The sequence below is a fragment of the Balaenoptera borealis genome, assembly GCF_965194805.1.
Source record: "Balaenoptera borealis genome assembly, chromosome: 2".
Classification (NCBI taxonomy): Eukaryota; Metazoa; Chordata; class Mammalia; order Artiodactyla; family Balaenopteridae; genus Balaenoptera; species Balaenoptera borealis.
Window position 1 is genome coordinate 119,666,749 of NC_138867.1, and position 17,809 is coordinate 119,684,557.

The following is a 17,809-nucleotide window of genomic DNA, read 5'->3' on the forward strand; positions in this document are numbered from 1 at the left end:
CCGCTCGCCACAACTAGAGAAAGCCCGCGTGCAGCAACGAAGATCCAACGCAGCCAAAAATAAATAAATAAAATAAGTTTTAAAAAAAGAGAAAACCAAAGAAGATAACAAAAAGATACTATCTTCTTTCTCTCTATCATAACAGGTAATGCTCTCACAGACACTTCAATGATCTAACTTGATTTTTTACACATACTGTACTGCTAATAATTAAGATTTGCTTTAAAATGAAAAAATAATTTAATAAGCTGTATTTGAGGATGCCTGCAGGCAAACAGAGTGAATAAAGGACTCTGTGAATGCCAGGGATGCCATTAAGTTGGAATCAGAACTCAGACTGCCCACTGAAAGGAGGACGCATTTAGGATTGAGCTAGAAATAATTTTGTTTCAGAGAAGAAACTAAACCCATCCATGATGTTTATGATTGTTGGTTTTACTTCATCAGTGTATCTTGTTATTCAGCTCCTCAAGCAAGTCTGTTCTCAGTAACATTTATCAAGTGAAACAAAATGATCTTAATTTTATCCTTCTGAGTAGATAGAGGTGCTTTTCAACTACAAAATGACTTCATCTGTTCAGTTTAGATTTATTTAGCTTTATTTATTTTAGCTAGAGTTGAAGTATTTTGAAAAATATCCTCATTTTTAATCCTCCATTATTCACTCCTTACCTGAAGTGAATTTTGCTTGAACTCAATTTATTTCACCTCTCAATAAATATGAAATCATTCTTAAATGAATTATGTTTGGTGTATTTTGTGTACTCAGATATGCACTGACCCATTTAATGTATTCTCAGGAAGTTTAGAGATACATTTTCCAATTTATCTGAGCAGAAATTGGTGAGCTGTGAATGAATATAGCCATGATGAACCACCATTGAATTCCAGGGTATCCACTCAAATATAATTCACCTTTCACACTACCTTATTTGGTCTATATTTATAGGACCTAGTGTCATCCTTGTTGTGAGAGACTGGTAGAGGTGATTCTTGAATGTTTGTTTTCTGCATTGCATATGCTCTTACAACAGGGCAATATATTTGGACCTTGATTAATTACTTAATATAGCAGGGAAATTTGACCAAAAAGTTACAATAAAATGAACAACACTAATAAAATAATGACCATTTCTACCCATAAAAAAATGAAGGGAATCCTAAAATGCTTACTTATGACAGATACCTGATTGCTCCTAGTTCCTCTTTTAAATACTTTAATTTGATTAGATACTTCTATCATAAGTATTTCTTGGCCTCTATTTTCCTAATAGCCTAATTGTTCCCTTTACTGTGCAGGTGTGCCCACAAAACAAAGTATGTTGTTCATATCATTTTATTAGCCATATAATTTAGAGAAATGATTGTGTATTTTAAGATTGGTCTTGCTAACCAACTTTTACATTTTGTATAGTTTGTTGATGGGACAATTAAATAGTATACTTGGATTCAGAAATTACACTGCTCCTCAGAGATAAACTGCACTGCCAATGAATAAAAGTTGGTTATAGGAAGTTTACATTACCTGAGGGAATGATTCTTAAATGTGTTAGTTCACATCAGAATCACTTAAGAAGTAAGACTGAAGTGCAGATTTCTGTTAGTACTGCCAGAGAATTTGATTCAAGTTCTGGAGGGGAGCTCAGGAGTTGACTTTGAAAAAACACCCTGAGACTCCCAGGTAAGTCTTTATGCATGTGTTTCACACACTACAGTTTGAGAAACAGTGACTTTTTAAAAAACCTTTTAATGCTCAGATTTTGGATGTGGTGTTGACCTGCAGCACCCCACGAAGTTATTAATTTGAACGCATGGTGGCAGTGCAGGCTAAGAGAGTGGATACAAGCTCTGCATTCAGTGGACTCCATTTCACGGAGAAACCCAAGAAAAAAATACAGAACACACAGCTAAAGCTAAGATAGAAGTGTTCGGGGAGCAGTCGCCACCAGACAAATTATAAGAACGAATTTGAAATTTTATAGCAGACATTTTGGAGGGTCAACGGTGGACGTGGTGATTGGGATTGGAAAAGGATTTTTCCTCTGGAACCAGACATAACAATGGAGATGGTGCAAACAAAAGTACATCATAAGAAAAGGCAAGTGGTGATCTTCATTATATTGATTATTTTGTGGGAGGCAGGTTCAGAATCGACTCAGTATTCTATACTGGAGGAGACAGAAAGTGGCACATTTGTGGCCAACCTGACAAAGGACCTGGGACTCAGGATGGGAGAGCTGGCTGCCCGGGCCGCCCAAGTTGTTTTTAAGGGGAATAGGCAGTATTTGCAGTTTGATCCAGAGACCTATGATTTGCTGCTAAATGAGAAACTGGACCGGGAGGAGCTGTGCGGCTCTACTGAGCCCTGTGTGCTACCCTTCCAAGTGTTACTGGAAAATCCCTTGCAGTTTTTTCAGGCTGCCTTGCTAATTAGAGATATAAATGACCACGCCCCAGAGTTCCCCGCTAGAGAAATGCTACTAAAAATATCAGAAATTACTATGCCAGGAAAGGTATTTCCTTTGAAAATGGCACAGGATTTAGACGCTGGTAGCAACAGCCTTCAGAGCTACAAAATCAGCTCCAATCCTCACTTCCACGTTCTCACTCGGAACCGCAAGGACGGCAGGAAGTCCCCAGAGCTGGTACTGGACAAGGCGTTGGACCGTGAGGAGCAGCCCGAGCTCAGGCTAATCCTCACAGCGCTGGATGGTGGGTCTCCGCCCCGGTCTGGGACCACAAAAATTCAGATTGTGGTCTTGGACATCAATGACAACACCCCCGAGTTTACTCAGGAGTTCTATGAGGCCCAAGTCCCTGAAAATAGCTCCCTGGGCTCTCTGGTTCTCACCGTCTCAGCGAGAGATTTAGACGCAGGATCTTTTGGGGAGGTATCTTATGCCCTATTTCAAGTCGATGATGTTAACCAACCCTTCGAAATAAACGCAAATACGGGAGAAATTCGACTGAGAAAGACACTGGATTTTGAGGAATTTCAATCATATCAGGTGGATGTTGAGGCCACAGATGGTGGGGGACTATCAGGAAAATGCTGTTTAGTCATCAAGGTCCTGGACGTGAATGACAATGCTCCCGAATTGACTATGTCGTCACTTACCAGCCCCATCCTTGAAAACCTGCCAGAGATCATAGTGGCAGTTTTCAGTGTATCAGATGCAGATTCTGGACATAACCAACAGGTTACTTGTTCTATAGATGACAATCTCCCCTTTCTTCTAAGACCATCCGTTGAAAATTTCTACACCTTGGTAACAGAAGGAGCACTGGACAGAGAGAGCAGAGCCGAGTACAACATCACCATCACCGTCACTGACATGGGAACCCCCAGGCTGAAAACCGAGCACAACATAACCGTGCTGGTGTCCGACGTCAACGACAACGCCCCCGCCTTCACCCAGACCTCCTACACCCTGTCCGTCCGCGAGAACAACAGCCCCGCCCTGCACATCGGCACCGTCCGCGCCACAGACAGAGACGCGGGCGCCAACGCCCAGGTCACCTACTCGCTGCTGCCGCCCCTCGACGCGCACGTGCCCCTGGCCTCCCTGGTGGCCATCAACCCGGACAACGGCCACCTGTTCGCCCTGAGGTCCCTGGACTACGAGGCCCTGCGGGCGTTCGAGTTCCGCGTGGGCGCCGCCGACCGCGGCTCGCCCGCGCTCAGCAGCCAGGCGCTGGTGCGCGTGCTCGTGGCGGACGACAACGACAACGCGCCCTTCGTGCTGTACCCGCTGCAGAACGCCTCGGCGCCCTGCACCGAGCTGGTGCCCAGGGCGGCCGAGGCGGGCTACCTGGTGACCAAGGTGGTGGCGGTGGACGGCGACTCGGGCCAGAACGCCTGGCTGTCGTACCAGCTGCTCAAGGCCACGGAGCCCGGGCTGTTCGGCGTGTGGGCGCACAACGGCGAGGTGCGCACGGCCCGGCTGCTGAGCGAGCGCGACGCGGCCAAGCACAGGCTGGTGGTGCTGGTCAAGGACAACGGCGAGCCGCCGCTGTCGGCCAGCGTCACGCTGCACGTGCTGCTGGTGGACGGCTTCTCGCAGCCCTACCTGCCGGCCCCGGAAGCGGAAGCGGCGGACGCGGCGCCGGCCGCCCCGCTCACCGTCTACCTGGTGGTCGCCTTGGCGTCGGTGTCGTCGCTCTTCCTCTTCTCGGTGCTGGTGTTCATCGCGGTGCGGCTGTGCAGGCGGGGCGGGGCGGCCTCGGTGGGTCGCTGCTCGGTGCCCGAGGGCCCCTTTCCGGGCCACCTGGTGGACGTCAGCGGCACAGGGACCCTGTCCCAGAGCTACCAGTACGAGGTGTGTCTGACGGGAGGCCCTGGGACCAGCGAGTTCAAGTTTCTGAAACCTATTCACCCTAACTTCCCTCCCCAGGGCACTGGGAGGGAAATGGAGGAAAACCCCACCGTTCGGAATAGTTTCCTGTTCAGTTAAGTATCCGATTATTCTATTAAACCCTACTTAATAAGTTGGAAATCTCTTTTAATTTAAACCTACATGTTTTAATGCATATTATTGACGGTCCGTTTTCCTGATTATTTTATTACTGTTCCTTAGGGTGAAATTTTTAAAAATCAGGTACTGGGTATGCACAGTATTTTCCCTATATTATAGTTAGTAGGTTTTAAAAATTACTCTCACTCAAGTATATTTGAAAATTTGAACAAAAGTAAATTTTTATTTGCATTATTTAAAAATTTTTTAATTGAATAATCTATCCTTTTTACAAAAATTATATTCCAAAGTCCTTAAGATTGTATTTCTAAGTAGTGGTGACAATTGTCATCACTACTGCTATGTAGGGAAAAAGTTTTAATGTATTTAATATTATTTAATCAGATATTTAAAATTTTAATGTAATTGATATTATTGAATGTATCTGATATTATTTAAAATGGAATTGGGCTTAACTAAATTATATTTAGCTGTGTTCTGTGTCCAAATAAGTGAACTATCATCGCTCTTTTGTCAGGGATGATTACCAATCAATTCAATGAGTGTAGGGAACACTTACTGTTTTGTATTCTCAATATAAGTTTGGGGTAACTAAAGTGTGGAAAACTAAAGATAAACACTAAAGATGGCTAAATGCTAAAATAGTCATTCATATTTATGTGTATTTCAGTATACCACAATAGTCAATACATATTTTCTATGAATATAGACTTAACAAAATTGTCAACACATTAAATTAGTTTGTGAGCTTCATATAAGAATATGCTGGCCTTTTTAAAACAACACCAAGCCAATTATAAATGCTTAATAAATATTTGCTAAATGTTATTAACATTCCAATAGCGAATTTAAAAAAAATAACTTTCAAGGAATTAGTAATACTAATATTCTCTTTACAATATAGTATCCTTGCCAATAAGTGAAATTATTAAATATCACTGTTTTAACTTTCCTTCTAAACAGAAAACATCCTTGCTCACCCTAATCTCTATTACAGAATATAAAGTGCTTGAGAGTACATTTTATCTCCTTGTCTTTGTCTAACAGTTTGCAAGTTCAGAGGTATTTTTGGTAAAATCCAAATTTTACTTTTCAAACTCCTCCTCCTTCTATATGTGTGATACCTGCCAAGACCTAAGTAAGTTATGAGTAGCAGGTTACTAGCTAATGTCAGATTTTCCCTTCCAGTGCTGTGTATGCACCATTTATCTTTATCAACCACAAAATCATTTACTTTCACAATTTAACCCATATTTGGTTTTATTTTTGTTGGTTATATTTGTAGTATTTTATGAAATATCCTTCTTTACAAGGTCCCATCAAAGTCTGGCAGTGACAGTTGAGTGAATATTTTCTTTTTATCCTTAATTAAAATGGAACTGGGCTTAACTAAATTATATTTAGCTGTGTTCTGTGTCCAAATAAATGAACTATCATGGCTCTTTTGTCAGGGATGATTACTGCTCAATTCAATGAGTGTAGGGAACACTTACTGTTTTGTATTCCCAGATATTTCCCCTCTGCTCCTCCATTCTTCTTTGGGGGAACTGCTTCTGCTTTTTAAAAAATTATTATTAATTTATTTATTTTTGGCTGTGTTGGGTCTTCGTTTCTGTGCGAGGGCTTTCTCTAGTTGCGGCAAGCGGGGGCCACTCTTCATCACGGTGCGCGGGCCTCTCACTATTGCGGCCTCTCTTGTTGGGAGCACAGGCTCCAGACGCGCAGGCTCAGTAGTTGTGGCTCACAGGCCTAGTTGCTTCGCGGCATGTGGGATCTTCCCAGACCAGGGCTCGAACCCGTGTTCCCTGCATTGGCAGGCAGATTCTCTGCCACTGCGCCACCAGGGAAGCCCTGCTTCTGCTATTCTTACTCCAACCACATGGCTTTACTTGTTGCACTGGATTTTTTCAGTAACCCCATCTGCCCAGTCCCAGAGGGTGTACACTCGGATGGGCCCTGTCCAATGCTGACAGGTCAAAACCCTTCCCTAGAAAGTATATCTTTGACTTCATTGGCTTTATTGCCTTCTTCATGTTTGCCCAAAGACATTGCCTGAATTCAGAACTTACTGATTTCCAATAAAACAAATGGCCATTTCTTCTCAACTTTAGTGAGTTATGCACACAATGAGTTTATGAAGGAAAAAAAATTCCCCAAGGTTATGTATACAGAGACTGAAAAGAAATCACATTTTTCAGAAGTTACAGGCACACTTCAATTTGATTGGGAGTAGAAACTGGATTTAAAATTTTATAACTTCTTCTAACACGATAGAACAAATTAGTATTTTTGTAATAGAATGTAAGCTCCTGAGAGCAAGAATTTTTGTGTTTAATTTACCGCTTTATCCTGAGAAGCTAGAAAAATTCCTGCACAGAGAAATACTTATTAAATAAATAAATAAATTTGTCTTGAGCCCAGTTTTGTCTACTGAACTTGTACCTTTATAGGCAAGATGAATATATAGATAAATAGGTATTACTTTGCTCTCACAACTGTTGTTAGATACCTGAACAAAACTGCATCACAGGCGAGGGGGAAAGGAGTTTATAACACTCTATGACCCAAAAGGTGTTCAATGCAGTTTAGCTATTATTACATTACTCTTTGAAATAAAGACTACCTGAAGTTGTGAAGCAGAACGCTTGGTGGCGCTGCAGGCTAAGAGAGTGAAAAACTGTCGCTGCATGCTCCCAGACTCGATAAAAACCGATCCGTTTCTGGCAGCTCACAAAGGAAACATTTACACTGGTGGGTAAAGAAGATTTCAGAGAGGCAGGTATCCCCCTGTCAGCCAGTGTTAAGAGCTAACTCAAGATTGCTGAACCAAGATAGCAGAGTTGGCTGCAAAGCAATTATTTTGTGATTAAATACTGCATCTTTTAGACCCGGAGGAACCATGGAGACGCCGCTACCCAAAGCGACGCAAAAAAGGCAAGTGACTGCCATTATTATTCTATTACTATTGTGGGAGGTGGGTGGTGCGGTCATTAAGTATTCCATTCTAGAAGAGAGACACAGCGGCTCATTTGTGGCCAACCTAGCAAAAGATCTGGGGTTGGGCTTAGGAGAGCTGGCCTCGCGGGGCGCCCGGATTCTTTCCAAAGGGAATAAACAGCATTTGCAAGTCGAGCACAAGAGTGGGAATTTGCTCCTAAAAGAAAAACTGGACCGGGAAGAGTTGTGCGGTGACGTGGATCCATGTATACTGCATTTCCAGGTGTTACTGAAAAACCCGGTGCAGTTTATTCAAGGTGAATTACAGCTCCAAGACGTAAATGACCATGCCCCTGAGTTCCTGGAAAATGAAATCCTCCTGAAAATCTCAGAAAGTAGCCATACAGGGACCGCATTTCCTTTGAAAATAGCTCAAGATTTAGATGTGGGCAGTAACACAGTTCAGAACTACACAATTAGCACCAACTTCCATTTCCACATTTTCACTCGAAATCGCAGCGACGGCAGGAAATACCCGGAGCTGGTGTTGGACAAAGAGCTGGACCGTGAGGAGCAGCCAGAACTCAGGTTAACCCTCACGGCGCTGGATGGTGGGTCACCGCCAAAGACTGGGACTTCCCAGGTTCTCATCATGGTCCTGGACATAAATGACAACGCCCCTGAATTTGCTCGGCAGCTCTACGAGGTGCAGGTCCCAGAGAACAGCCCTATAGGCTCCCTTGTCATCACTGTCTCTGCCAGAGATTTGGATGCTGGGACCTACGGAGAGCTCTCCTACTCATTTTTCCAATCCTCAAATCAAGTCATTCAGGCCTTTGAAGTCAACACAGTCACGGGGGATATTCGATTAAAAAAAATGTTGGATTTTGAGGAAATTCGATCTTACCGTATGGAAATTGAGGCCTCAGACGGCGGGGGCCTTTCAGGAAAATGCACTGTAGCCATAGAAGTGACGGATGTAAACGACAACGCCCCTGAATTGACCATGTCATTACTCATGAATGATATCCCAGAAAACAGCCCTGACACTGTGGTCGCTATTTTCGGAATTTCAGATCCAGACGCCGGGGACAATGGCAAAATGATGTGTTACATCCAAGACCATCTCCCCTTCCTTCTGAAAATTACTGTAGAAAATTTCTACACCTTGGTAACAGAAGGAGCGCTGGACAGAGAGAGCAGAGCCAAGTACAACATCACCATCACCGTCACTGACATGGGAACCCCCAGGCTGAAAACCGAGCACAACATAACCGTGCTGGTGTCCGACGTCAACGACAACGCCCCCGCCTTCACCCAGACCTCCTACACCCTGTCCGTCCGCGAGAACAACAGCCCCGCCCTGCACATCGGCACCGTCCGCGCCACAGACAGAGACGCGGGCGCCAACGCCCAGGTCACCTACTCGCTGCTGCCGCCCCTCGACCCGCACGTGCCCCTGGCCTCCCTGGTGTCCATCAACCCGGACAACGGCCACCTGTTCGCCCTGAGGTCCCTGGACTACGAGGCCCTGCGGGCGTTTGAGTTCCGCGTGGGCGCCGCCGACCGCGGCTCGCCCGCGCTCAGCAGCCAGGCGCTGGTGCGCGTGCTCGTGGCGGACGACAACGACAACGCGCCCTTCGTGCTGTACCCGCTGCAGAACGCCTCGGCGCCCTGCACCGAGCTGGTGCCCAGGGCGGCCGAGGCGGGCTACCTGGTGACCAAGGTGGTGGCGGTGGACGGCGACTCGGGCCAGAACGCCTGGCTGTCGTACCAGCTGCTCAAGGCCACGGAGCCCGGGCTGTTCGGCGTGTGGGCGCACAACGGCGAGGTGCGCACGGCCCGGCTGCTGAGCGAGCGCGACGCGGCCAAGCACAGGCTGGTGGTGCTGGTCAAGGACAACGGCGAGCCGCCGCTGTCGGCCAGCGTCACGCTGCACGTGCTGCTGGTGGACGGCTTCTCGCAGCCCTACCTGCCGGCCCCGGAAGCGGAAGCGGCGGACGCGGCGCCGGCCGCCCCGCTCACCGTCTACCTGGTGGTCGCCTTGGCGTCGGTGTCGTCGCTCTTCCTCTTCTCGGTGCTGGTGTTCGTCGCGGTGCGGCTGTGCAGGAGGGGCGAGGCGGCCTCGGTGGGTCGCTGCTCGGTGCCCGAGGGCCCCTTTCCGGGCCACCTGGTGGACGTCAGCGGCACGGGGACCCTGTCCCAGAGCTACCAGTACGAGGTGTGTCTGATGGGAGGCTCTGGGACCAGGGAGTTCAAGTGTCTGAAACCTCTTGTCCCCAACATCATGGGTGAAGGTGTTGGTACGGACACCGAGGATAACTCCAACTTTAGAAACCATTTTGGGTTCAATTAAGAATCTCACTTGACAAGACGTGATAAATGATCATATTCAGTAATGTATTAATTTCCAACCCTTTCACATAGAGCTTACATATTCACTCATTCGTAAGTTTTGTCATATTTATAGTTTGAAGTATTTTACATTCCGAATCTCTAGGTGTTTTTTATTGTTGCTGTCTTTTTTTTTTTTAAGCCCTTCACATTTTGCATGTGAGATGAGACATGAAATGGTGAAATGGTGTTTCTCAGTTTTTTGGTGGTCAGATTTTTGTAAGTCACAAATGTTTTCAGGTTCCTGATATTTGAGATTGTTCGTTGATATCTTGTTATGACTAAGAGAATTGTGTTTTACGATTATCATAGCATGTCAGGCTATTGTAAGTGATGGCTTTTAGGTTTAAAAATAATTTTCACCTATGCAAAAAATTTTATGACCTCGAATATCGTTGGATTTCTGTAGTGTTGTTTTGAAAACACTATTGTCTTTCCTCAAATGAACTAATATTTTATCTGGATGTTTTCTGAGTATTTTCTTTCAAAATTGGTATCATTATTTAGACCGTCTGCTATAATTTAAAAGGATTTAATCCCAGTTAAATAGAAAAAATGTTGGTAGAGTTATGATTTCTTTTTCATAATAAATGGTTTTTAGTATGCAAATAATGATTTTCATTCTTTTAAAATAATATGTAGTCACATGATTCAAACATATTCAATAAGAACAAGAAAGAAAGTGAATTAACACCATGATTCTCCCACTCATGAATAATTATCAATGTCATCATTCTAAAATATTTCTATGATGCTTATAAGTTACTAGCTGGATGGAAATAATTTTATAAAACCAATCTGTAAGAAACTGCTTTCTTTATAATTAAAACCATCAGATTTTACTGAAATATAATAAAAATAATATGAAACTATAGAACTTGCTTAAGCTTAGATAAATATTTCCTATAAGGTTAACAAACAGGAGTATGGTGCATATTAAGATATTAGCAATGATCAACTGCCTGCTGAAAAACGAGCAAATAAACATTCTTACACTTCCTCCTCTCCTCACCTTACTTTATACTTTTGTTATATGTAGTTACCTTAACAATGTTTATAACATTTACAATGTATTTTAAAAGGATAATCTTCATAATTGTTTAGACATTTTATGTTTCAAATATTTAATTTGTCATACAACGCTACAACATTTTTCAAGTTTATTCAAGTCTGTCCAGAGGTAACAACTTTTGAACCTTTTGTTTTCTTCCCCCATGATATTTGCCTCCATATTTCTAAATAATATGCTTACAAAATGCTTTTTCTCAAATTTAAGTTTTAGATATTATCCATTTACTTCCAAAGGGCACACACACAAACTTGCACATTTCTTCTACCCCATCCTCTCTCATACCAGTATCATTATTCTGTTTAAATAGTGTTTAAATAATTATGACTATGTAAATATCACTTAGACCCAAACCTCATATTGCTCTAAGATTTTCTTTTTCTTTACTCTTAATAATTGCCTCATTTTCCACTTTACTTACTTTTCTATGTACATATTTTAAAGTTATCCCCATACTTTCTAAAGTCTAAAGCTCCTCATTGTATTATTAAGCCCATAAAAAAAAAACCTCTCAGTTCCATTATTTTTTCTTGGAGCTGTTGTGGAGCCACCCAGACCCCTGCTCAATTGTACACTATTTTCTCTCTAGACCTACTCCACAGCTGGCAGTTTGGGATTTGCTATACCCTTCATCCTGGAAATTTCTTTTCTCTCTCTCATGTGTTTGATTTCATTTTCTGCATTTGTTATGTCTTCCTTTTTATTGGTTTACCCCCCTAAATTCCTGAAAAATACTTGGCAATAAATTTATTCAGAACTTGAACATCTGAAAATTCTGGATGCTATAAAATCAAATGTTGATTTGTTGATTTTGTTGGATGTGGAATTATAGGTGAGGAATTATTTGCTACTAGTATTTTGAAGGCATTGCTTCATTGTCTTCTAATCTCCAATGTTGAGATATTCAACATTCTGATTACCCATTTTTTCTGAGACCTATTTTTTTCCTAGATCCCTGGTTCTCAACTGGGGGCAAATTTGCCACCCAGCAACATCTGGTAATGTGTGGAAACAGTTTTGATTGTCACAAGTGGAGGAGATGGTGCTAGTGGCATCTGGTGGGTAGAGGCCAGGGATGCTGCTAAACATTCTACAATGCACGGGACAGCCCCCCTGCCCACAAAGAAGTATATGGCCCCAAATGCCAATAGTGTTTTAGCTGAGAAACCTCGCTCAAGATGAAATTAGGTCATTATATAATATCTCCATTGTTGTAGAATTTCTTAATTATGTGTCATAGTGTAAGACTTTTGTCGTTTATTGTGATAAATACCCAATAAGATTTGTCAATCTTGTGTAATGTGTTCTTTAGACTAAGACAGGATTTGGGATTTGTGTGTGTGTGTGTGTGTGTGTAATTTAAAAAATGATTTCCTCTATTCAGTGTTCTTTGTTTTCTTATTCTGTAACTCTTGTTAGTTGTATAGTGACCTCCTTGGTTGATATTTAATTTTCCTTAACATTTCTGTATTTACTATTTTTGTCTTTATTTCCCTGAATTCTAATAGATTTTCTCAACCTATTTTCTAACCCTTCTGATTGAGTTTTAAACTTTTGCTATTATAGTTTTCCTCTCAAAAAGCTCTCTCTTGTTCTCTGAAGGTTCTTTCTATAGCTTTTTAGTTTTTAATTTTTAAATTGAGATGTAATTTACATACCCTAACAGTCACATTTTAAAGCCGTTCAGTGGTTTTTAGTATATTCAAACAGTTGTACAATCATTACCACTGTCTAATTCCAGGACATTTTCATCACCCTGAAAAGAAACCTGGTTCCCATTAGTGGTCACTTCCCCTTCCCTCCTCCCTCTAGCCTTCGGCAACCACTAATCAACTTTATGTCTCTATGGATTTGTCTGTTCTGGACATTTCATATAAATGGAATCATACAACATGTAGCCTTTTGCGTCTGTCTTCATTCACTTAGCATGTTTCCAAGGTTCATCCATGTCGTGGTACATATCAATACTTCATTCCTTTTTGGCCAAATAATATTAATGTGGTATTGATGTACCACATTTTATCAGCTGATGGACGTTTGGGTTTGTTTCCACTTTTTCACTATTATGAATAATGCTGCTGTGAACATTCATGTACAAGTTTTTATGTGGATGTATGTTTTTGATCCTCTTGGGCATATACCCAGAATTAGAATTGCTAGGACATAAATACAGTTACTCTGTTTAACTTCTTAAGAACTGTCAAACTGTTTTCCAAAGTAACTGTACCGTTTACCATTCCCATTGACAGTGTAGGAGGGTTCCAGTTTCTCCTCACCAACACTTGTTATTTTCTTTTTGATTATAGCTATCCTAGATGGTGTGAAGTAGTATCTCATTGTGGTTTGGTTTGCATTTCCCAGATGGCAAATGATGTTGAGCATCTTTTCATTTGCTTATGGACCACCTGAATATCTTCTTTGGAGAAATATCCACTCAAATGCTTTGCACATTTAAAAATAGGATTTTGGTCTTTTTATTGTTGAGTTGGAGTAGTTCTTTATTCTGGATACTAGACCCTTATTAGACATATGATTTACAAATATTTTCTCCTATTCTGTGGTTTGTCTTTTAAATTTATTGATAGTATCCTTTGAAGTACAAAAGATTTTTTTATTTTAATGAAACCCAATTTATTTTTTCCTTTGGTTGCTTATTATGCTTTTGGTGTCATATCTAAAACATCATTGCCTAATCCAAAGTCATGAAGATTTACACCTATGTTTTCTTCTAAGGGTTTTATAGTTTTAGCCCTTACACTTAGGTCTTTATCAATCAATGGCAGCCTTTTATTGTATCACAGAGACTTGGTCTTTTCTTACACCTCTGAAGATATTAATTTTAGGTTTTTAAAATTTTTCTTCTAATCCTAGCATTTCATTTTTCTTATTACTTTTATCCTCTTTGTCTTTGGTCTCCAGCCTCATGTTAGAGACTTTCCTTTTTATGTATTATGCTGCTTGGCTGTCTGTTTTTTGTTTTTGTTTTTTTCCATGAGACAATAAAAAGCTGATTAGGCATTGCATGTTTGGGTGGGACTAGTTGAGTGGTGGATCTCACCTTAGGATAATTAAATAGAAAACAACATTTTGCTTGGGGACCAAAAGTTAATATCTGTAAATCTCTTCTCTTGGGCCTATGTTGTTTTCCAGAGAAGAATTCAGTAAGAATGGGGGTAGTGGTAGAAGGTATTATAAAAGAAGGCACTCAGCGCTCTGAGAGCTCGTTGGTTGGAAATGGGGTCTTAATCAGTATGTAGAATTTCTTTAATACTCTTCTCAATAAGGTCTCAGCCCTACCCTCAGTTGTGCTAGTGTCCCTCAGTCCAGCCCTGTCTATATAACATCTACAAATAGTGTACCTCCCATTTCCTGCCACTAAGAGAAAAGGGAGGACACCTTGCTTCAGTGATTGGGGAAGGAATTCTCAGAAACATGTAGTCCTTGTACAGATTTTCAGCCACTGTTGTTTTCAGCCTCTCCTTGGACCCTCAATATGAATCATTACTTTGGCTGGATTTGATTTTCTTATTAATCCTACCCACCTGCACCCCCACTTTCTACTCTCATTTGACAACAGAAAAAAGTAAAATCTGTCCATAACCAATTGTCTGTATACTTTGCATCTTCCAAAAATTTTAGTGACTTTTCTCCCCTGCTGTTTACTCTTCTATTCTTTTTGTCTTCATAGGTTCATTTATGTTAAACCTTTGCTCTCTATTGTTTAAATGAAGTTTCAGGGGGGAATTGAGATAAACTGGTATGCTCAAACTGCAAATGATATGCCATCCTTACTCTCAGTTATTTTATCCCAGCTTCCCCAAACCTGAATTATTTATAGTGCATCATCTCTTGGTTTACTGGATTTCATCAGGTGTAATCCTTTAGAGAAGAGTTTATACGTGCTGTATTTCTTGAATTATCACATGCTTGAGAAGTATTATTTAGCTGGGTATAAAATTCTTCAGTCAACTTTCTTCAGAGATTTGTTGATACCAAATATTACATTAACCCTTTCATCACAGTTTCTCAGTTCATCTATAAATTGACTGAATTTTATCCTTAAGTAGTTTTTTTCAATAAGCACTCATGAATGCTAATGCAATGTTTTATAAATTCTTTCCTGTTTGCTGCATTATTATCTTTGTACTCGAACATCTCGGCTAGGTATGACATTATTGAGCCATAATTTCTTTCCCTCAGAACCCTGAAGACATTTCCATTGTGTTCTGGTATTGAATGTTGATGAGGAGAAGTCTGAGGCTATTTTCTTCATCTGTAGATGACTTGCTTTCTACCCTTGAAATTCATTATCTTTATCAGGTTATGTCTTAATTTTGATACTTGTGTATTATCTTCCCTGAAGCTCAGTGTACCCTTTCAATCTGTTCTGTGCAGCTTCAAGTATGTCACTTATTTACTTATATATGGTAAGTATAAATGGTTTTTAAATCTGTCTGATAGTTCCCACATCTGAAGTTTGTATGGGTCTATTTCTGCTGTATTGTTTCTGATTCTTCTCATTTATGTTGTCTGTTTCTTTGTGTGAATTATATGGTTGACTGCACCTGAAAATTTATTTATAGGGTGTCCTCAAAGACTTGGTTGCATGTTCCATCTTTCAAAAGTGGTTTTCATTTGTTTTAGCCAGGATAGAAACACTATAAATAGGGGACCATCACAAACCAAGTTATGGCTTAAGGTTTCTTGCAAGTCAACCTATGCAGATTCAAAATACAAACACACATGAGGCCCACTCCATAGCTACAATTTCCCAGGCATGTTTTCTCTTCTTTTTCTTCTGCTCTACTTAACACCAGGGAGCCTTCTATATAATTCCCTGGAGTTGAGGGGAGGGAGCAGGTTTAGATTTTTTTGGTGTTTACACTGTGTTTATATTGTGGATGTAGCCCTGTGGGGTCCCTTAAAATGGGGAGGATCTTCATGTAATATGCTGCACATCTGGCTGGCCCTGAGACTTGATTTATATTTCTTTGATCTCACATTGCTTCAAATCAAAGCCCAAGGGAAAATGTTTTCACATGCCCTGAAAGAATAATAAGTTTTGTTGTTTTGATATACTGTTTACCCTTCTATTACAGGCTTCCATCAAAAATTAGGCTATTTTTACCTCTTTAATATTTTAAGGTGATTTTTATTTTATTTCATTTCATTTTTTGGCTGGACCATGGGGCTTTCAGGATCTTAGTTCCCCAACCAGGGATCCAACCCGGGCCCCTGGCAGTGGAAGTGTGGAGTCCTAACCGTTGGACCGCCAGGGAATTCCCTAAAGTGATTTTTAAAAAGTCTTGTCCATCACTTTTTATTGTTTTCCACAGGAGGTTCATCTGAATTTTCATCAGTTTCAGAAATAAAAAGCTCTGCCTAATGTCTTTTCAATTTGAAGATTCAATTTTGCCATAATTTCAGTGACATATTAGGCTATTTTTTCTTTGAATCCATTGAATATAATGTTCCATTCATTGGGTATTCTGCCCAGTCAAATCAATGATCTCCCTTCCCCATTAAATTATAAGCTCCTCATGGAGAGAGCTGTTTTTCTACTGTGTTTAGAAAAATACATACTGAAGTAATTATGGATGAATGAGTATTGAATAAACTAATGAATAAATTTCAATCTGTTATTTTACTGTCTGGCTTTATAAACTTAAAAACTATAACAAGGGCTTCCCTGGTGGTGCAGTGGTTAAGAATCTGCCTGCCAATGCAAGGGACACAGGTTTGAGCCCTGGCCCGGGAAGATCCCACATGCCACGGAGCAACTAAGCCCGTGCGCCACAACTACTAAGCCTGAGCTCTACAGCCTGCAAGCCACAACTACTGAGCCCATGTGCCACAACTACTGAAGCCTGCGTGCCTAGAGCCCATGCTCTGCAACAAGAGAAGCCATGACAATGAGAAGCCCATGCACCACAATGAAGAATAGCCCCCGCTCACTGCAACTAGAGAAAGCCTGCACCCAGCAACGAAGACCCAACACACCCAAAAATTAAAAAATTAATTTATTTAAAAAAACTAACAAAATATTTTATTTATAAAATGCTTATATACTATTTACACTATTTGATACTTGCTTCATTCACCTAACTATGTGTCATTTAGGATATGTGAGCCAAGGACTTCCCTGGTGGTCCAGCAGTTAAGACTCCATCCTTTCACTGCAGGGGGCGCGGATTCCATCCCTGGCCGGGGGAACTGAGATCCTGCATGCTGAGTGCTGTGGCCAAAAAGAAAAAAAAAATGTGAGCCAGTTATCATCTTTTAAAATGCATGTGATGTTGAGCCCTTTTCTTATTTATCCACAGATAATTAAATTTTAAAAATAATTTTTATCTACCGTGTTGCATGTGAGGGGCGAAAGAAAGTGTTTATGGTTCACTTTTAGACCATGCTCTGTTTTGTAAAAATATACACATTAAATTTATTAAACATTTTCATCCTTAGTCTCTCAGGTGTGCACCCATAATTTTTCATTCTTCCCTATTCTTAAACCAAGACGTGTTAGCTTAAGAGAATAGTGCCTTAACTGCTGAATGAGTGTATATTTTACATCTTTTCCTTTACAAACTCTAGTTGAGAAGCTCCTATTCCTTATAATTCAAGTGAAGGTATAAAACTGAATTATTCAGAGTTCAAGACAAAAACAAAAAAACAGAAATCATTCTATGTACATCTAACTAAAGGAAAAAAAAGAAATTTTATAGAGGGAATTAGTTGCTTACAAAATCAGAAGAACTGGACAAGCAGAAGCGAGAGTCAGCACTGAACTACTGGTTTTGAAGGCATACTGCCATTGTTGCCATACAGAAATTAGGAAACTGCTACTACCCATACTGTTACTCCCACAAAGGCCTCTCCTCTCCCACCTCCAAAATTGGTGACTACACAGTGGAACATACTGTCTGGCTGCCGCAAT

General features: G+C 41.1%; 1 protein-coding gene across 1 annotated transcript; it reads left to right on the plus strand.

The window, feature by feature from the left end:
- LOC309622687 (protocadherin beta-17-like) lies at positions 1–16,902 on the plus strand. The gene is made up of 2 exons (XM_082378731.1): positions 1–2,384; positions 7,696–16,902. The coding sequence occupies exons 1-2, from the start codon at positions 2,061–2,063 to the stop codon at positions 9,766–9,768; spliced, it is 2,397 nt and encodes a 798-aa protein (XP_082234857.1). The 5' UTR covers positions 1–2,060; the 3' UTR covers positions 9,769–16,902.
- The last annotated feature ends 907 nt before the right edge of the window (positions 16,903–17,809 follow it).